The sequence below is a fragment of the Chiloscyllium plagiosum genome, unplaced genomic scaffold (genome assembly GCF_037043375.1).
Source record: "Chiloscyllium plagiosum isolate Xiang-an unplaced genomic scaffold, Cpla_swu_hap1 HiC_scaffold_21, whole genome shotgun sequence".
Lineage (NCBI taxonomy): Eukaryota > Metazoa > Chordata > Chondrichthyes > Orectolobiformes > Hemiscylliidae > Chiloscyllium > Chiloscyllium plagiosum.
This window is the reverse complement of record NW_028270159.1, coordinates 16140652-16161383: the sequence shown is the minus strand read 5'-3', so window position 1 is coordinate 16161383 and position 20732 is coordinate 16140652. Positions and strand designations below refer to the sequence as shown.

At 43.8% G+C, this 20732-nt stretch overlaps 1 protein-coding gene across 5 annotated transcripts in view; it reads left to right on the top strand.

The window, feature by feature from the left end:
* LOC122564918 (SH2 domain-containing protein 3C-like) overlaps window positions 1-20732 on the top strand; it is a 189707-nt gene that overhangs the window by 129496 nt on the left and 39479 nt on the right. Inside the window, exon 1 of one of the 5 annotated variants that reach the window (XM_043720389.2) lies at window positions 11980-12299. The exons of the other annotated variants lie outside the window; for them this stretch is intronic. Coding sequence (XP_043576324.1) covers window positions 12219-12299 — 81 coding nt within the window. The 5' untranslated portion in view covers window positions 11980-12218. Of the gene's footprint in view, window positions 1-11979; window positions 12300-20732 lie in introns of those variants that run through there. 5 annotated transcript variants of the gene reach the window in all.

Below are 20732 nucleotides of genomic sequence, written 5' to 3'. Positions count from 1 at the left end.
TGAACAAATATTATAATAAACTATTATAATGAATTATTATAATAAAGGACACAAAGGCACTGGGAAAATACAAAAAGGATGTACAAGAATGATACCTAATTTGTGGGCGGCACGGTGGCACAGTGGCACAGTGGTTAGCACTGCTGCCTCACAGCGCCTGAGACCCGGGTTCAATTCCCGCCTCAAGCGACTGACTGTGTGGAGTTTGCACGTTCTCCCCGTGTCTGAGTGGGTTTCCTCTGGGTGCTCCGGTTTCCTCCCACTGTCCAAAGATGTGCAGGTCAGGTGAATTGGCCATGCTAAATTGCCCGTAGTGTTAGGTAAGGGGCAAATGTAGGGGTCTGGGTGGGTTGCGCTTCGGCGGGTCGGTGTGGACTTGTTGGGCCGAAGGGCCTGTTTCCACACTGTAATGTAATCTAAAAAAAATCTAAAATCTAATCAGAGGAAATCATTCTTGTAAAGAAGAGGGATGACCTAACAGAGATAAAGGGTTTAATTACTTAAAGATAGACAAAATGTGATGGAATCCAATGGTGGAAATTCTGAATTTGCTTATCTTTCTTATACCCTGTTTTAAAAAAAAAGACAAAACATCCTATATTTCAGAAATGTCACATCATGAACCAAATAACACCCAATCTGTTGTAAGAGCATTAATGCTCCAGTCAATCACAGGAATAGAGAGAAATCCTTTTCCAAAGCAAAAACAATTCTAAGAGGACGGGATAGGATTTACACAAAACTGGAAAAGGGCAGTGATTCCTGCAATTGTAATATCTCCTTCAGCTGGGAGTGGCAGCCCTTACTCTAACCCTATTATTCCTAATGCGTCTGAGGCCCAAGGCTGTAACAGTTTAACTCCAGCATTCCTAAATTGAACATGGCGTCTTGAATAGGGCTCCAATTGGTGTTCAATATGACTTTAATTGCAGAGATTAGGGACTCGGCACAACAATGAGTTAGGACTCCAGGGAGCGCGAACAAATGGGGGCAGGGACACATGACATGGTTCTTTATCTTACTCTGCACATAGTTGTACTTGAATTAAATTATTTAAATCCCTTTCTACTCTGAACAGTCTGCTGATCTATTTTCTAATGCTGTGCTATCAAACGAGGAGCTCTCTCATCCAATTGAATGCAGGGATTTATTTTTTGTCTTGGCTACATCAGGCTTTTTGGTTCTGTGGACAGAGAACTTGCTGAACAAACCAAATTGGAAAAAAAGAGAATTTTGATTTTTGCTAACTGTGACACATTTGTTGGTGCTTCTGTCAGACACTGCAGTGTCACAGGGAGCAGTTAACTCTTTCATTTGTTTCAACCTGCCGTTGGATCAGCCTTGCATTATGGTTCAGTGGGTGACATTCATGCCTCTGAATCAGAAGGTTATGGGCTTATTTCCGAAATTTGAGCAAATAAGTCTTGGCTGACACTCCCCAGTGTGGTGTTGAAACAGTGCTCTGGTAGTAGAGGTGTATTTTCTGGATGAAACATTATACACCCTCTCAGATGGACATAAAGGATCTCGTGGTACTGTCCAAAAAGTAAATAGTGTATCAAAACTATAATACTTATTAGTAATATGTAACAGTCATACATAATATACAACAAGGTTAAAAACAGATTATTTTTCATGAAACGAAAAGTGTAGCTGGCAGCTTGCTAGTGCAAATTGTCTCTCATGTGTCCTCCGTGTGTCACAACAGTGACTATATTTCAAAAGTACTTAATTAGCTGTAAAGTATATTGGAATGTCCTGAAGGATACAATTGGAGCCGTCTTTTATAAGAATTTATTTACCCAGTTACTCACTCAAAGATGAGTTTCAGTCTGTGCTTTTTTATTACACAAGTTAATGTTCATCACCAGCATACAATTAAACACAAACAGTATTCAATTAGCAGTCCTGAGTTTAGAAAAGACACATATAAATATATATCAATTGTTTCAATCCTCTGATTTATTGTGGGGCTCATTTTCATGAGCTCTTTGGTACCTCATGGGTATGTCCATACACCAGCAATTTCACAATTGAATTTGATCTTACCCAACTTTTAAAACTTGCAATTATGTAGCATCCTTGTGACTCAAGGCTTTCTGAACTACTTTACATCAAATAAGTGTTTTTGAAGTATAGCCACTGTTGCAATGTCAGAAACACAGCAACCATTTTGTGTGCCACAAGCTCTCCCAAACAGCAATATGATAATGTAAGATGATATGCTGGCTGAAGGTCACATATTGGTCAGAAAACTGCAGAGAACTTCTGAAATAATGCTCTGGAACTGTTTGAGAGGGCAGACAGTATCTCAGTTTAATGTCTCATCCAAAAGACAATATTTCTGACAGAGAGCACTCCCTCAGTATTGTGCAGGAATAACAGCCTATGCCATGTGCTGAAATTCACACATATGTATGTTAGTGGTCACTGGGTAGTGATCAAGAAACACTTGGTATTAACCTCTTCCTAATCCAGCGATGCTAAGGCTAGTTACAACATTCCTACAGTAGTTCAAACAGGGTAGGGCAACTCATCAAGGTATTGAAATCCCTTTATCATTTCACCAAATATTGCAAGCTCAGGAGTGAGCAGCAGGCAATGCTCAGCTTCATGTTTTTAATCAATTGTTTTAGCACATTGTATTGGTTAAATGGGGAATTATGTCCTAAGGGAGACATTGAGCCAAGGTCAGTTGCTTCATCACAGAAAATGGGCGGTAAAACTCACTAATTCAGCCAGGGCCTTCCAATGATGACTGGTAACCATCCAGCATTGCCTGGGATTTAATTTACCATTCACAGTCAGCATGGCATTTGACATAAAATATTGGCAAAATATCCTTATTTAGGAAAACTGTATAAATATGCACCAAAGTTATTATCTACTTTTAAAATATATATATTTCTTTAACTCTTTAACTATTGAATGCCTTCTCTCTCTCTCTCCAACATTGTTGATAGTTGAGAGACTGAGGGAGATCTATGAACAAGGAGCAGGAGGCCATTCAGCCCCTCAAGCCTGCTCTGCTATTCAATAAGATCATGGCTAATTTGATTGTAGCTTTACATCTACATTCCCACCTACCCTTGATAACATTTCATCCCTTATTCAAAACAGTCTACCCACCTCTGTCTACAATATATTCAGCTGTCAATCTTTTCAGGAAGGACTCAGCTTTCAATTTTTTCAGGAAGAAAGTTCCAAAGACTCTTAAACCTCTGAGAGAAACAATTTTGTCTATTCCCTTGCGCCATTGCTTTCTGTGTGTAATTTGTTGCTTTCCAATTATTGTTTGTCCACATGAATTTTAAAAAACAAGTTTGAAAGAATGAAGCAACAGAAAAATCACCAAATTGCATTCTGCAACACTCCCACCAGCAACAAATTAATCACGCTAAAGGCCAGAGAGTATTCGCCGTGGACATTGATCTTCAGGTTTGGTTTCCACTGAGGAGCCATTCACTTTCAAACCGTGAAATGGTTAATGTCTTTCAAATCAATTCAACATGTTTAACAGTTTATCTCATCCCCTAACGTAACAGACTGACTTTATAAATTCTCCCAAATAATGGATTATTTAGCTTTCAGGCTATCTGCTGCATCCCTCTGGAGGATTAGCTGATTGAGCAGTGACCCTTTCAGTCCTGAGGACTCCAGATTAACCCTGCAAAATGATATGTTGAGGTGGTGGATCAGAGGCAGACATAGATTGGGTTTCCAACCCTCCAGAAGAGTCCTGCTATCTCCAAGAAAGGAAGATTAATCACTGATGTGAGCAACCCAGGACGAAATTGACTGGAGCATTTTTGCATTTACGTTTCTTAAAAAATGTTAGTTTTTGTTCATTTTATAATCACTTTCCTTTACTGGTGATAAAAATATACCAGCCAGTGTAAAATGCTGTTTAACAGGGTAGTTCCTGGGGGAGAAAATTTGATAAAACTTGAAAATTTGACAAAATTTGATTAAGCCCTACTAAAGCTAGCAACATTGGTTAAGAGCTTTACGAATGGTGCAACTGCCAATGGAAATGTCAGGCTCCCTTCACCTGAGACTTTTGCTAATAAAATGAAGAAAAGACGAGACAGAAATGTAAGCCTCAATTCACACTAAACTGTAAGACTCCCATACACAAATCTTCCTATTCCTCCCTGAATTTTAAGGAACTCATAGCATTGGCTGCTGATTTGGAATGGCTCAGAGATTGTTACTCTTTTCCTGTTATTTAAATTCAGATTTCTTTCAGTTAGTGAAGTAAACTTTTCATCCTCACCCATTCTGACCTACATGACACCGATATAGTTAACTCTTAAATGATATGGCTGGCATGGTGGTTAGCACTACTGCCTCACAGCACCAGAGACCTGGGTTCAATTCCAGCCTTGAGTGACTGTCTCTGTAGAGTTTGCACATTCTCCCTGCATCTGTGGGGGTGTCCCACAGTCCAAAGATGTGCAGGTTAGGTGGATTGGCTGTGCTAAACTGCCCCATAGTGTCCAGGGATGTGCAGGCTAGGTGGATTAGCCATGAGAAATGCAGGGTTATACGGGTGGGGGTAGGTCTAGGTGGGATTCTCTTTGCAAGGTCAGTGTAGATGACATCTGAAGTAGTCAAGCAAGCCACTTGGTTGTATCAAATTGCTATAACAAGCATCTCAGAGCAACTGAGGATGGACAATAAATGCTGACCTTATCAACCTTAACCCAGGGATCTGTGACAAGCAAGAATATTCTGGAGTTTTTGACTATCAGAGCCTCTGACTCAGATAACCTCTGACTCATTACACTGTTTCCAGCCAAACGTTGCAAAGACCTCCTTGCTACAAGCTGATAAATTGGGCAGGGTGAAAGTGAGAACTGAAGATGCTAGAGATCAGAGTCGAGTGTGCTGCTGGAAAAGCACAGTAGTTCAGGCAGCATTTGAGGAGGAGGAGAATCGACATTTTAGGCATAAGTCCTTCAGCCTTCCAGATTACCAATGTGCATTCTATCCTCCTTCCTTATCAGCAACTATTGTGATGGGTTTGGTAGATGCTTTATTACAGTAGATCTGCTGGAGTGTCTAAAGCTTTTTTTATACTTGGCTTCTGCTCCATCAGCTTCTTTGATTGATAGGACTGGTACAGATTGATTCCTGATCTAATACAAAAATCCACTGAACAAAGAACACTTATACACACAAGGCTGTAACCCCTGAGGTTGCCATATTACTTAACAGGTATATAACCGATATATGTATATCACTTTCAAGATCTATCTAATGCCTGGAGGAAAGAGTAAAAGGTTACCAGAAAGAAAGACAATAAAAGGAGAGAAACATGTCTCATATAAAAGTATTTCCTTTCTTGCTAAAGACCATCTGCTATAACATGAGTGATGACCAAATCCATCAGTATGTTTCTTTGGATTGATGTGATTCTTGAGGAAATGGCACTCATTTTTTAACCTGCCTCAGGTAACTGTCTCACTGAAAGGTCTCAAATTGCTGAACATGTGGCCCTTTATTCTGAATGGACTGCTCCATGAATGACATCCAGAGATGAAACAGCACAGCTGTCTTCACTGACTTCATTTTGATATAATCTCGCAGAGAATTCACATGGAATAAGGGGACTGTTGGCAACAAGGTAAAAGAGACAACATAAATGAACCTAGATATATTGTTGGGAAGCATTGTGGCACGGTGGTTCAGTGGTTAGCACTGCTGCCTCATAATGCAAGGGACCTGGGTTCAAGTCCAGCCTCAGGTGACAGTCTGTGTGGAGCTTGCATATTCTCCCCCTCTCTGTGTGGGTTTCCTCCCACAGTCCAAAGGTGTGCAGGTTAGGTGGATTGCTAAATCACTCATCATGTCCAGTGATGTGTAAGATAGATGGATTAGCCACAGGAAATGTGGAATTCCAGGAATTGGCTGGTCTGGGTCTGTTCAGAGGGATAGCATGGATTTGATAAGCTAAATGGCCTGCTTCCACATTGTAGGGATTCTATGATTTTAGATGTCAGAAATGGAAATGTATACTGTTAAATAGCTTGCCTTTATTCTAACAAAAGCTGTAAGGAGTAAAGCATGGTTACAATACCACAATTTCAGATACAAGAAAAAATGGCTTGTTAACGTTGGTATCAGATGAAATAGGTTTGAACTCACCTACAGCAATCTGCTGTTTCCATAAATAGTTATATGTACAGGAATTACCACTGGGGACAAATGTGATTGACAGGGTCCTGCCACTGAATTATTTGGTCATAATGGAAGTGTTATTGGATGTAATTTCATGGTATATTACTGAAATCTCTGTACATATTATAGGGACAAAGGCAAATGGTGTAAAGAATGTAGAGAAGAAACACGCTGTTAGTCTGGCTTACACACGACTATTCGCCGTGTGGAAACTACACAAGCTGCCCAGTTGTTGAAACTATTACTTCAAGAAGAAGGTCCAATCTTTGAAACAGCACATAACAAATGCAATGGGCAGGCATTAACCATACAATTAAACCTGGTTAACCCTACAGAATAATGCCAGCATAAATCTATAATAGAGAAATGAAAAATACTTACATTTATATAAGCACCTTTCACTCCCCAGTGATATCCTGAAACATATCACAGCCAATTAATTACTTTTCATTACAGAGGTCAACTTGGCAGATAGTTTATGCACATTGGGTCTCACAAACAGTAGTGAGGTAATTTGAATTTATGCTGTTACTTGAGGGATAAATCCACCCTGGTCTTCTTCCAAACTGCAGGGAATCTTTTACATCCACCGAATTAGACAGAAAATGGGTCAATTTAATGTCTCATCTAAAAATCAGCTCTTCCACCAATGTTGCACTCTTTTACTACTGCACTGAAATGTCAAGCTATATCAGATGCCCAAGTTCTGAGGGAATGTTTGAATGTAGAATTTCTGGAGTGCAGCTCCAGAAACGCAATGACATTATTTTTGCTTTCTTTCTGTTGAGAAATAGTGGAGTTGTCTCTATTACAGTGGAAAAGTCTATGTTGTTATATTATCAAGAATCATTGCACTTTATGTATTATAAAAGAATAGAGCTCTCAGTTTGTATGTAGAAGAGGGAGGATAGCATCAGCTTGAATGGCAATAAATGAGTAAACTACCACTTTGTGTGTATGCCACTGGAAGAATAGATTAGCCTGTACATATTATCGAGGGATCAAGAAACCACCGTGTATGTAGTATCGAAAACAGCATTATCCTGACTTCTTAAAATTAATTCATGGAATATAGGTGTCACTGCCAAGGCTAGCACTTATTGTCCTTCACTACCTGCCCTTTAGAATGTGGTATTGAATCACTGAAATCTATGTTGTATAGGTACATGCACAGCGCTGTTAGGGACGAAGTTGAGGATTTTGACCCAGCAACAGTGAAAAACAGCGACATTATTTCAAGTCAATAAAGTGTGTGATTAAGAGGGAAACTTTCATGTGGTAGCTTTCCCATGTGTCTGCTGCCCTTGTCCTTGTGGTTGTCGGAGTTGCAGGTTTGGAAGATATTATCTAAGGAGACTTGGTGAATTGCTAAATGAATCTTGTAGATAGTACACAATATTGTTTCACTTTGTAAGGTTGATTAGATTTTTTTTTAGATTAGATTAGATTACTTTAGATTAGATTAGATTACTTTACAGTGTGGAAACAGGCCCTTCGGCCCAACAAGTCCACACCGCCCCGCCGAAGCGCAAACCACCCATACCCCTACATTTACCCCTTACCTAACACTATGGGCAATTTAGCATGGCCAATTCACCTGACCTGCACATCTTTGGCCTGTGGGAGGAAACCGGAGCACCCGGAGGAAACCCACGCAGACACGGGGAGAATGTGCAAACTCCACACAGTCAGTCGCCTGAGGCGGGAATTGAACCCGGATCTCTGGCGCTGCGAGGCAGCAGTGCTAACCACTGTGCCACCGTGCCGCCCACTGTGCCACCGTGCCGCCCTCAGTTTCAGGTTGATAACTGAAAAAAACTTATCAAACATATGGGAATAGAACATCCTGCTTATGATGTGGAAAACATCACATCCTGGATAGAAATGCCAGGCCCCGGTTGTATTACCTTGGATACATGATAGCAACAGTATATATTTGTAGCACCACTGGATGTAGCAGAGGATATCATACCTTAGATATACTATGGAATCCAAAGCACCCTATTGATATCAAGAAGAGCTACTCTGTTTATACGACAAAGAATAGCACAGTTAGAAGCAATGAGGAATTTGCAACAGCAATAGTATGTTGTGGATGGCAGTTATAGGAAGTGGATAAAGTCTCAGATACAGTCACATAGATGGGTTAACTCCAGGAAAGGTAAGAGAGGTAGGCAGCTAGTGCCGGAATCTTTTGTGGATATACCCACTTCAAACGTAGCATGAACAGCCAAGTTTCTGGTATTGAGACTGGCTCTAATGCAATGAGGGGTACTTCGGGTTCCAAGAGATCAATTGTGTTAGAGGATTCTTTAGTCTGTGGTACAGACAGATGTTTCTGTGGCCAGCAGCGAGACCAGCAACCATGATTCTATTAGATTTAAAATAATGATGGAAAAGGATAGACCAGATCTAAAAGTTGAAGTTCTAAATTGGAGAAAGGCCAATTCTGATGATATTAGGCAAGAATTTCAAAAGCTGATTGGGAGCAGATGTTCCCAGGTAAAGGGACGGCTGGAAAATGGGGAGCCTTTAGAAATGAGATAACGAGAATCCAGAGAAAGTATATTCCTGTCAGGGTGAGAGGAAATGCTGGTAGGTATAGGGAATGCTGGATAACTAAAGAAATTGAGGGTTTGCTTAAGAAAAAGAAGGAAGCATATGTAAGGTATAGACAGGATAGATCGAGTGAATCCTTAGAAGAGTATAAAGGAAGTAAGAGTAGACTTAAGAGGGAAATCAGGAGGGCAAATAGAATTAAGGAAAATCCAAAGGGTTTTCACAAATACATTAAGGACAAAAGGGTAACTAGGGAGAAAATAGGGCCCCTCAAAGATCAGCAAGGCAGCCTTTGTGTGGAGCCACAGAAAATGGGGGAGATACTAAATGAGTACTTTGCATCAGTATTTAATGTGGAAAAGGATATGGAAAGTATAGACTATAGGGAAATACATGGTGACATCTTGCAAAATGTCCATATTACAAAGGAGGAAGTGCTGGATGACTTGAACTGCATAAAGTGGATAAATTCCCAGGACCTGATCAGGTGTAACCTAGAACTCTGTGGGAAGCTAGAGAAGCGATTGTTGAGCCTCTTGCTGAGACATTTGTATTATTGATAGTCACAGGTGAAGTGTCGGACGACTAGAGGTTGGCTAACGTGGTGCCAATGTTTAAGAAAGGTGGTAAGGACAAGCCAGGGTCCAGCTATAGACCAGTGAGCCTGATGTTGGTGGTGGGCAAGTTGTTGGAGGGAATCCTGAGGGACATGTACTTGGAAAAGCAATGACTGATTAGGGATAGTCAACATGGCTTTGTGCGTGGGAAATCATGTCTCAAAAACTTGATTGAGTTTTTTGAAGAAGTAACAAAGAGGATTGATGAGGGCAGAGCAGTAGATGTGATCTATATGGACTTCAGTAAAGCATTCGACAAGGTTCCCCATGGGAGACTGGTTAGCTAGGTTTGATATCATGGAATACAAGGAGAACCAGCCATTTGGATACAGAACTGGCTCAAAGGTAGAAGACAGAGGTGGTGGTGGAGGGTTGTTTTTCAGACTGGAGACTTGTGACCAGTGGAATGCCACAAGGAGTGGTGTTGGGTCCACTACTTTTCATCATTTATATAAATAATTTGGATATGAACATAGGAGGTATAGTTAGTAAGTTTGCAGATGACACCAAAATTGGAGGTGTAGTGGACAGCGAAGAAGGTTACTTCAGATTACAATGGGATCTTGATCAGATGGACCAATGGGTTAAGAAGTGGCAGATGGAGTTTAATTTAGATAAATGCAACATGCTGCATTTTGGGAAAGCAAATCTTAGCAGGACATATACACTTAATGGTAAGGTCCTAGGGAGTGTTGCTGAACAAAGAGACCTTGGAGTGCAGGTTCATAGCTCCTTGAAAGTGGAGACACAGGTAGATAGGATAGTGAAGAAGGCATTTGGTATGCTTTCCTTTATCAGTCAGAGTAGTGAGTACAGGAGTTGGGAGGTCATGTTGCAGCTGTACAGGATATTGGTTAGGCCACTGTTGGAATATTGTGTGCAATTCTGGTCTCCTTCCTATTGGAAAGATTTTGTGAAACTTGAAAGGGTTCAGAAAAGATTTACAAGAATGTTGCCAGGGTTGGAGGATTTGAGCTATAGGGAGAGGCTGAACAGGCTGGGGCTGTTTTCCCTGGAGTGTCAGAGGCTGAGGGGTGACCTTATAGAGGTTTACAAAATTATGAGGTGCATGGATAGGATAAATAGGCAAACCCTTTTTCCTGGGGTCGGGGAGTCTAAAACTACAGGGCATAGGTTTAGGGTGAGAGGGGAAAGATATAAAAGAGACCTACAGGGCAACTTTTTCACACAGAGGGTGGTACATGTATGGAATGAGCTGCCAGAGGAAGTGGTGGAGGCAGGTACAATTGCAACATTTAAGAGGCATTTGGTTGGGTATATGAATAGGAAGGGTTTGGTGGGATATGGGCTGGGTGCTGGCAGGTGGGACTAGATTGGGTTGGGATATCTGGTTGGCATGGGATGGGTTGGACCAAAGGCTCTGTTTCCATGCTGTACATCTCTATGACTCTATGTCTCTCACAGGAAATAGCACAGCTTGGGCACATAATAGAGTATAGCTGATTCTGCTTATAGAGGATATTTTTCCTTTGATATATTATAGTGAATACCCGACATATGATGAGAAGAGCATACCCTGGATATTCAGCACCTCGTTTATAATGTAGAGGAAACCTTTACCCTCTTCATTTTATGGAGAATAGCACATTGGGTATTGGTAACGCTCTTAATTTCCTTTATTTGCTGGGGTGAATCCTTCCTTTAGAAACGTGATGGTTGAGTTGCCGTAATTTGCCTCAGTACTCTAGGGCGAAATACCGGGAAAACCCAGCAAGGGTCCCCACCCCCAACCCGTGAGCTGCATTCAGTGATCCCGGATATGTGCGGATGGAGCTCGGCAGGACTGCCTGTCTGCTTGTGAAAAGGGGAAAGGACAGATTCAGATTTCGGGCCGAGCTGGCGGCAGGGGGGGCGGGCGGGCGGGGGGGGGGGTGGAAGACGGCGGTGATAAACTGGGTTCCTTACTCAGAGTGTCCGGAAAAAGCAAGAGTAAATGGAAGTAAGGATGGAGGCTGCCGTGTTAGGTACAGACACCGACTGTATTTGTACCTTTACTGTTATGAAAAGCTTGCGTGAGCAACTTGCTACTGAAGCTATAACCAACGGATACCGTAGGCTGTCCATCCAGAAACAGAAATTGCTGGAAAAGCACAGCAGATCTAGCAGCATCTGTGGAGAGAAATCAGAGATAACGTTTCGAATCCAGTGATCTTTCCTCCGAACTGATGGTAGCTAGGAAAAAAGTTTGTTTTATACAGAAGATAGGGTGGCGAAGGAATAGATGACAGGTCCATCCAGAAAGCGGCTGCTTTGAGGTTTGTCTTTCTCATTTTTTTTACACTCTCTCTCATCTCGACCCAAGTGAGGACCGGCTGTTTGAGAGCAGAGTCCAGAGCGAGGCAGAGAGAGCTTGACTCCGGGCATCAGCTATTGATTTAGTGTCGAACAGGAGGTGACCAGGGACTTGGGATTTGCGTTTGTGTGAAAGTGTTTTCGACATGGGGTGTGTGGTGGTGGGCTGGGCATGGTGAGGGGGGTGGGTGGAGGAGGAAGAGTTGAGGTGGTCTCTCTCTTCCCCCTTCCCCTGCACTCCCCATCAACTCCCGCCGGATCTGATTGAATTTTCATGAGCCGTGAGCCTGAGTAGGCAGCTGCTGACACTCATTGCTGAATCGAGACTGAGCCACAAACTGGCAGCAGGAGAGAAGCGAGCAGGAGCGAGCTGGTGTTATCCAGACCCTATCACTCCGCCAATGTGCGTCTCTAAATATATACATTAGCGTACCGCCAGAGAGCAGGCAGTGATTCAAGGTGAGAGTGTGGGAGGTACCCGCACCAGCGTTTATTAAAACACTGGATTACAGTCATTTGTAAAGACAGCTTGGGAAGAAGGGAAAAATGACTGACAAGTGCAGCTTGTGGAGCGCGATTTCTGCGGCAGCTTGCTGCTTCTACCGAGGCTCCTTCATGCAAGTTCAGGTAAGCAGGAACCCCCCCCCCCCACCCCACCCCGGTTTAGAAACGAAAGGCCAGCCCTGTCCCCACTCTGAGGGGATGCTCCTTCACCCTGCATATTGCTACTTTATGAATGAGATTCTCCAGGTAATAGTAAATCGTGCAGTTCCTACCAGACACACCCGGTCTCTCTTGCTTGCCGAGATGCAGGGAAAGGATTTTGAAATTGCTTAAGGAACCTTACTAGATTGGTAATGTTCACCCACACCTCCCCCCCCCCCCCCCCCATCACACACACACGTATAATGTTAAAATCTTGTCACCGATACAGATCTGTATTTGAATGGGCACTCGGGGATATGCTGGCGAGATTTGATGTTTGAAAGGTCTGGACAGAGAGTCGCGGCTGATGGGTGTTATAGTGTGGGATGCAGATTTACACATGGACCAACACAAAGATACAGAGAGAGAGAGATGACATAATCAGAACCGGGAAGAGATGCACACACACACAACGTATATAAAGGCACACACACGCGCACATGCTAGATAGAGAGATATTCAAAGATGCAGAGGGAGAGAGGGAGGGGTGAGGGAGGAAAATACAGATGTAGGTAGACTCAAGGATAAATAGAGGCAAGTTGGATGGAGGGATGTAGACATCCCAGAGAATGACAGAACTACGCACCCATGAACACAGTTAGATATGTAGCTGGATGGATAAGGATCAGGTGTGTTCACTCAATGATACAAAGACACCGAGGTTTGAGGACTATCCTGTATCAATGTGGATTCTTTGTGCTGATGATCTCAGGTCCTGGATGATGTAATGCAGTCGCTCTGTTCCCCCGTGTCACTACTGAGCTGTGCTGGAATTTAAAATACTACCCGTGAAGGATGCGCATAGTTTGAGAACAGTCTGAGGTGTTTCAGCTTCCATTCAGTGCTTTGCTGCAAGCTGCTTCTCTGCAAATGATTAAACACTCGGCCTCTGTCACAAGGCGCTGAGCTGCTGACACGGTTTTCAGCACCGGCTGAAGCGAGTGGGGCGGCCGGGCAAGGGTTTGCATCGAATCCTGAACTATGTTAAGATGTCGGAACAATGGAACTGTCAGTATCACCATCCTCTAAGTCGGGGCGAAGTGACAGAAGCTTTCCCTCAGACACTAGAATGACCGGTGGCCCAGTCAGTTCCAAACACAGACACAGGGAGCCCGGGGATGTGGGGTGGGGACGGGAGGGAGGGGGTAAAGCAGCCTTTAAAGAGGGACTTTGAAACTTTTCAGATGGTGAAATGACTTCAGCTATGCAACCCAAGCAAACCATTTGCAAAGTTCCCTCAGTTCACTTCCCCTTGGTCCTTCTAACTCATCTCCTGCCGGTACTCCCGTGACAGAGGGCGAACAGCCAGAGTTCCTGCTTCCGATCGCAGGGCAGCGATTGGCCCAGGACAGAATCGCTGGCTGCAGTGACGCCCTCCCAAGTCGAATTGCCGTCCAACTCCCACTTTAGACTGACAAAATAAGGAGCGAGTCACCCCCATCCTAGCGGAGGAAGGAGAATAGCATGAAGCAATGCAGATGGTGCAGACTGGAGAGCCGAAGTGAAAGGAGGCGCTAGGTAGATGGTGTGTTAATGCGGAGTTAGACTGTGGCATGTTCATCTGGAGGGTGTGACAAGGCCATGATGTGTCACAGAGGCAATGGGCTTCTCGAAGAATGAACTGACATCGCCGATGTAGTACGGAGATGTGACTGAGGGAGCCTGACGATGTGAGGGAGCTGGGTTAGCAGACGCAGGGAGAACCAATTGTACAGGCAGAGAGCGAATCCGTGCACTGTCAGATCCCCTTCCTTGTCAGCTTCAGTAACTCAGCCCACTGTACACCCAAACAACGTGAAAGACATTACTCTGCTTTGTTGACCGCCTCCTGCTGACCGGTGTTCTTGCATTCCTCTATGAAGTCCTTAGCATTATGCTTTCTGGAAAATCGATGTGATTTTGACAGGTGTGACCACAGGAGTTTCTCTCCTGCAAACCGGGCTTGTCAGGTGGAGTCCGTCATCTGGGCAAGGCCTGAAGAGCAGGATATTGGTCCCAACTATCCATTCCCCGTCCCAGGGGCAGGCCACGGCTGATTCAGAACCACAATATCTGCTCCATTCATGTTTGGGGTTATTTCGCTCATCCCTCACCACCCCACCCCCACCGTCCCAGAGGTTATTGGCTCAGGCTGGGGAATGTGCAATGCCTCATTATTATTCCGTCTTTGTCAGTGATCAGTAGGTGCGTCAGGTGATGCCCACTCGGCCGACTTGCAACATACATTTCCAGAGAACAACGACAAAAGTTCTACTCGCCTGACCTCCTCCAACCAACCAGCACTACAACCAGTTACCCTCCAACCCACCAGCACTAGTTACACTCCAACCCACCAGCACTACAACCAGTTACCCTCCAACCCACCAGCACTAGTTACACTCCAACCCACCAGCACGAGTTACCCTCCAACCACCAGCACTAGTTACCCTCTAACGCACCAGCACTACCATCAGTTACCCTCCAACTCACCAGCACTACAGTTACCCTCCAACCACCAGCACTAGTTACCCTCCAACCCACCAGCACTAGTTACCCTCTAACGCACCAGCACTACAATCAGTTACCCTCCAACCCACCAGCACGAGTTACCCTCCAACCCACCAGCACTACAGTTACCCTCCACCCCACCTGCACTACAATCAGTTACCCTCCAACCCACCAGCACTACAACCAGTTACCCTCCAACCACCAGCACTAGTTACCCTCTAACGCACCAGCACTACCATCAGTTACCCTCCAACCCACCAGCACTACAGTTACCCTCCAACCCACCAGCACTACAGTTACCCTCCAACCCACCAGCACTAGTTACCCTCTAACGCACCAGCACTACAATCAGTTACCCTCCAACCCACCAGCACGAGTTACCCTCCAACCCACCAGCACTACAGTTACCCTCCACCCCACCTGCACTACAATCAGTTACCCTCCAACCAACAGCACGAGTTACCCTCCAACCCACCAGCACTACAGTTACCCTCCACCCCACCTGCACTACAATCAGTTACCCTCCAACCCACCAGCACTACAACCAGTTACCCTCCAACCACCAGCACTAGTTACCCTCCAACCCACCAGCAGTACAGTTACCCTCCAACCCACCAGCACTACAATCAGTTACCCTCCAACCACCAGCACTACAGTTACCCTCCAACCCACCAGCACTACAATCAGTTACCCTCCAACCCACCAGCACTAGTTACCCTCCAACCCACCAGCACTACAATCAGTTACCCTCCAACCACCAGCACTACAGTTACCCTCCAACCCACCAGTACTACAATCAGTTACCCTCCAACCACCAGCACTACAGTTACCCTCCAACCCACCAGCACTACAGTTACCCTCTAACCCATCAGCACTACAACCAGTTACATCTCCCTCTGTTTCATCCCTCATGCGAAATCAAGCATACCGCACAGATCGGAAATTGAACCCGGGTCTTTTTGATTTGAGGTCGAGAGTGTGGCGCTGGAAAAGCACAGCAGGTCAGGCAGCATCCCAGGAGCAGGAGAATCGACGTTTCGAGCATAAGCCCTTCATCAGGAATGGGCTTTCTGATGCTCCTCGGATGCTGCCTGACCTGATGTGCTTTTCCAGCACCACACTCTCGTCTCTGAGCTCCAGCATCTGCAGTCCTCACTTTCTCCTATTTGATTTGGGGTGTTAAGTTTCACACTGGCCGTGCATTTACAGACGGAATGACGGCAGTGATTGAAGTTATAGAGCAAAATACGTCCTTTCTAAACGCACTTTCTGCCATCCACATTACTCCATCCCAGACTAGTATTCTTTCATTTATTACTCAGATACAGGAGTCTGAATCCCACAGAGTCTCGATCATGGCACCGTGGCTCACTGCAGAAAGCGCGACCCTTGTCCATTGGTTTCCACTTTGTCTCTTTCCATCTCTGTCAAGCCACCTTGCTGTGACAGCATCTCGGCCCTCCCTCTGCAAACTCAAGTTTCAATATCCGAAGAGTTGGACTCTATTGGAGACACGTCGACATTATTCATTGATATTTATTCAATTTTATCAGGAAAGCGAATAAGAAATACACCGACAGTCTGTCGGGAGTTAGTTTTTTTTTAATTGAGATTGAATTGGGCAAAACTGCAATTCAAATCCATCTCTATCCCGGTGAAGACAATTCATTTTCAAGATGGGGGTTTGGGGGTGGGGGATTGTATCCCGCTCATACAAACACGCAGGGTTTAATGCCTAGACGGTTCAAATCAGCTGTAGGAACACAGTTGTGTTCCTGATTTATCCAATCGTACACAATGTGCTGGAGACCAGGTGAAAGGGGATTGTCTGTACATTTGCGGATTTATTCAGTAATTTCACAGAATTTCCGTCCTGGTGTTCAGCTGTCAAGCGTTTCCAAATGAAAAGAGCAGCGAAGGAACGGTGTCTGAAAAGTGATATAGTCGAAAATTACGATTGACAGTTTCACTTTAATACATTCACCAAACATCCCCTTGACTTGCCTTTTTACAGAGGCTTATACTGTTATTGTAACAAGATTAATCACCTCTGATGTCATAGCGGATGGAGAAATGGCGTTTGCACCTTAATCAATAAGCTATTTCTAATCTAACCTCACTGTAAACCTTCAACGATTTGGTTGCAGAACATTTCAAATCATCCAAACTTTTTTTCTAAATGTAAGAAAAACTCTGTAATTCACATGCAGTGAAGAGATTTTGTCTAATAGGTGAATTCTTAACATCCAATTTAGTTATTTTCTTTTGAAAGGATCAGTTTGATTAACTGGAGCAGATGTGTGTTTAAACTTGCGAGTGATGATCTTGAATACGCTGCTTGAAAGGGTCTGGGAAGCCGGTTCAATAGTCGCTTTCCAAAGGGAATGAGGTGGATCAATACTTGATGGACAGAAAGTTGCAAGGCGATTGGGATGAACAGGGGAGAGGGTCTAATTGCATGGGTCCTCAAAGAACTGCCATAGAGAGAAAACAATTAGGATGTGGTTAACTCCTTCTCCAATCTGCAGCCCTTCTTGTGAAGAAATTACCCTTACCACCACAGACCATCCCCATCCCCGCCACCCCCACTATAGCACAGTGAGACTGACACTGTTTCTGGGTATCAGCTCCTTTAACACATCCGAAGTGGAGTGCGAGCACACCCAGAATCTGATAGGCTGGTGCTTTTCCAATGCATTTTAACATGAAACTGGGTCCATATAGCAATTCAGAAAAAAAATAGCAAAACAGGATAGGGCTTTAGATGACGAACATTATTGAGACTCAGAGCCGCCTGCTTTTCTCTTCTAATTGTTACTGACATGCTGTATCGGTACAGGCTGCATAAGGAATTAGAGCGAGCGAGAGCACGGTTTGCTGCTGTTGGAGTGACATTTCAGTTCAGAGCCAGCAGCTGTTACTCTGCTGGGAGGCCAATGGCAGCCTTTCCTTTGTGGTCCATGGTTACATCATTGCTGGCCAATGACAGGGCTGTTTGATGACATCCAGAGAAAGAAGAGACAGAGAGAGAATCCTTAACACTTTCAGCACCAAACTCTAATTTGCAGCCTCTCGCCCCTCCCTACTGACTTTTTAAAAATCTGGATTCCAGGACCTCGGTGCCCATTAGCCTTCCTGCGTCCACTCAAATAAAAACAAAATACTGCTGGAAATCTGAACCAAACACACAGGGGATGCAGGGGAAACTCAGCAGATCTGGCAGCGTCTGGGGAGAGGGAAACACGTCTCGAGTCCGGTATGACTCTGCAGAACGAGTTCTGTTATCTCTTTTTCTCTCCACACAGATGGGGCCAGACCTGCTGAGTTTTTTTTTCCGGCACTCTCTTAATGTTTCTTCCAGGGTCCAATTCGAGTCTCTCTCCCTTTTCCGTACGTGAAATCAGCTGCGTGTACTAATCGTCTGTGGCGGGCATCACGTTTGAAGTCAATCCAACTGGTTACTGGCATACAGCACAACTGCATGTAGAGAGTAAATCAATAAACCTGGAGTGAGTTACAGACTGGAAACGAAGCGAATCCTTCAGATGGTTCAGAGTATTGGATTCCTCGGTTTACAACTGTTACAGCTATCTAATTAGATTGCTATCTTGAACTTATTCCAGAATTAAAAATATAGTTCTATATATTGAAATCTGACGGGATGCGATTAATTTAGAGATTTATTTTATGCCAGTCAGAGACTGCTACTGCAATGCTGCCAATCCGTGCACACCCACTCGCTGCTGAATGATGACATTTGGGCTGGGTGATTAATTGCTGTTACGCCAGGGCTGGAGATTGAGAAGAAATCACAGCCAATTCACTATCTGGAAATTCAGCTTCCCGGACATGTTAACTCTGGTTAATCATCTTTACCGATATTTACGACACTTTTCAGTTGCAAACTCAAACGGTAGTGAGATTGTGATTATGAGCTCATTTGATCTCGGGCATCACTAATATAAATGAGTGGGCAGCATGGTGTTGACAGAGGCAGCTGCTTCAGTGGAACTGGTTGGTGGTAGGTGCTGGTTGCCTATTATATACTTCCGTGCCCATGCACAATTTTAATCTCTTTGTCTGTACACCTCAACCCCCCCACCCCCGCTGAACTATCTCCAGCACCTTTTCAAGCAGTGCCTTTCAAACATAAGCTCAAATGGTGGTGTTTCCTCATTTGTTTCCTTACTCATTTTAGGTCTGATTCATTGCAATGTTTCATCCTTGGCTCAGTTGTAGCCCTCTCACCCCTTAAAACAGAAAATTACGGACTTAAGCCCCATTCCAAGTAATTGATTCTTTCACATAGACTGACATTTCAGTCCAGTACTGAGGAAATGCAGCATTATTGGCATCTTCTGGATAAGATGTTAAAATGTTGATGGGCATATAAGATCCAGAGACACTATTCACACAACAGCAGGGGAGTTCTCAGATGAATATATCATTCAATCACCAAAAATAAACAAATTTTCTGATTACTATCAGGTTGTCTGTGTGAGCTTGTTGTGCACAAATACAGCATTTGTTTTACAACAGAGATTTCACTATAAAAATACAATGTTGGTTGTAAAGCAGATCAGCTGCAGTTGTGAAAAGTGCTCCATAATGCAAGATTTTCTTCTGTTGAGGTGGCAGCATAAGGGACCATGTGGTCAAAAGTTTTTTGAAAGTTTCCAGGAGCCAGAAAACTGCTTGTCATCCACCCATGAGTTAAGACTGCTATTTCTCCCTCTACAGGACGGCAGGCAGTGGCAGAGTGGTAATGTCTGTGGACTAGTAATGCAGATTCCTCAGGCTAATGTTCTGGGAATGGGGAGATAATAGCTAGTGGTATTATTGGTGGACTGTCATCCAAAGACCCAGGTAATGTTCTGGCGACCTGGATTCAATTCACGCCATGGCAGAATTAAAAGAAATCTGGAATTAAGTGTTGAATGATGACCTTGAATCCATTGTTGACTGACAGGCAAAAAGCCACCTGATTCACTAATGTCCTTTTGGAAAGGAAATGGCCACTCTTACCTGGTCTGACCTACATGTGACTCCAGACACACAACAATGTGGTTGACTCCTAACCGCCCTCTGGGAAATTAGGGATGGGCAATAAATACTGACTTAGTCAGTGATGCCCTTGACCTGTGAATGAATTTTTTAAAAAAGGTTTCAATCCCACCATTGCAAATAGTGAAATGGAGGAATGGAGCCTATAATCATCACTGTAAAAAACAATTTAGTTCACTAATGTCTTTCAGGTAAGGAAATCTGCTATCTGGCCTATACATAACTCCAAACCCAGCAGTGTGAGGTGGGTAATAAATGTTGGCATAGCCAGGGACCACCACATCATGAATTTTAAAATAATGGAAAGGAATCTGTTCATAGCTACCCTGCTTCTATAAAACTAATGTTAAATGTGGATTGGGTCCATCTCATGAAAGATAATTGGAGTTGACCTCTGACCCATTAGCTGTCCAATCTCAGGATGGTCAAGTTTAGAGGCAATATCAGAATGCCACAGCTAGAAAACCAGGTTTGTCAGCTGTTTCCCTGTTGCTGCTTTGGTCAATATTAATCTGTCTGGGTTCTGCTCGATACCACTTGGGGAGAAGTGCAAAGACTGTTTGTATTGGTTAGAATAGGTCGTAACCTTCATTTCAGGCAGTGCAGAGACTGAGAAAAGCCAAACATACTCTCGCCTCTTATAAATGAAATTGCTTTCTTGAGCAGATTATTTTCAGTTTGCGAATGTGCTGTGGTGAACTGTGCTTACAGATCTGAGATTGTCCATTATCTACAAATGTCAGGGTTCTGACTCTACATTTTGTCATTAGCAAAATAGAGTACTGTAAAGTCCTCACAAAGTTC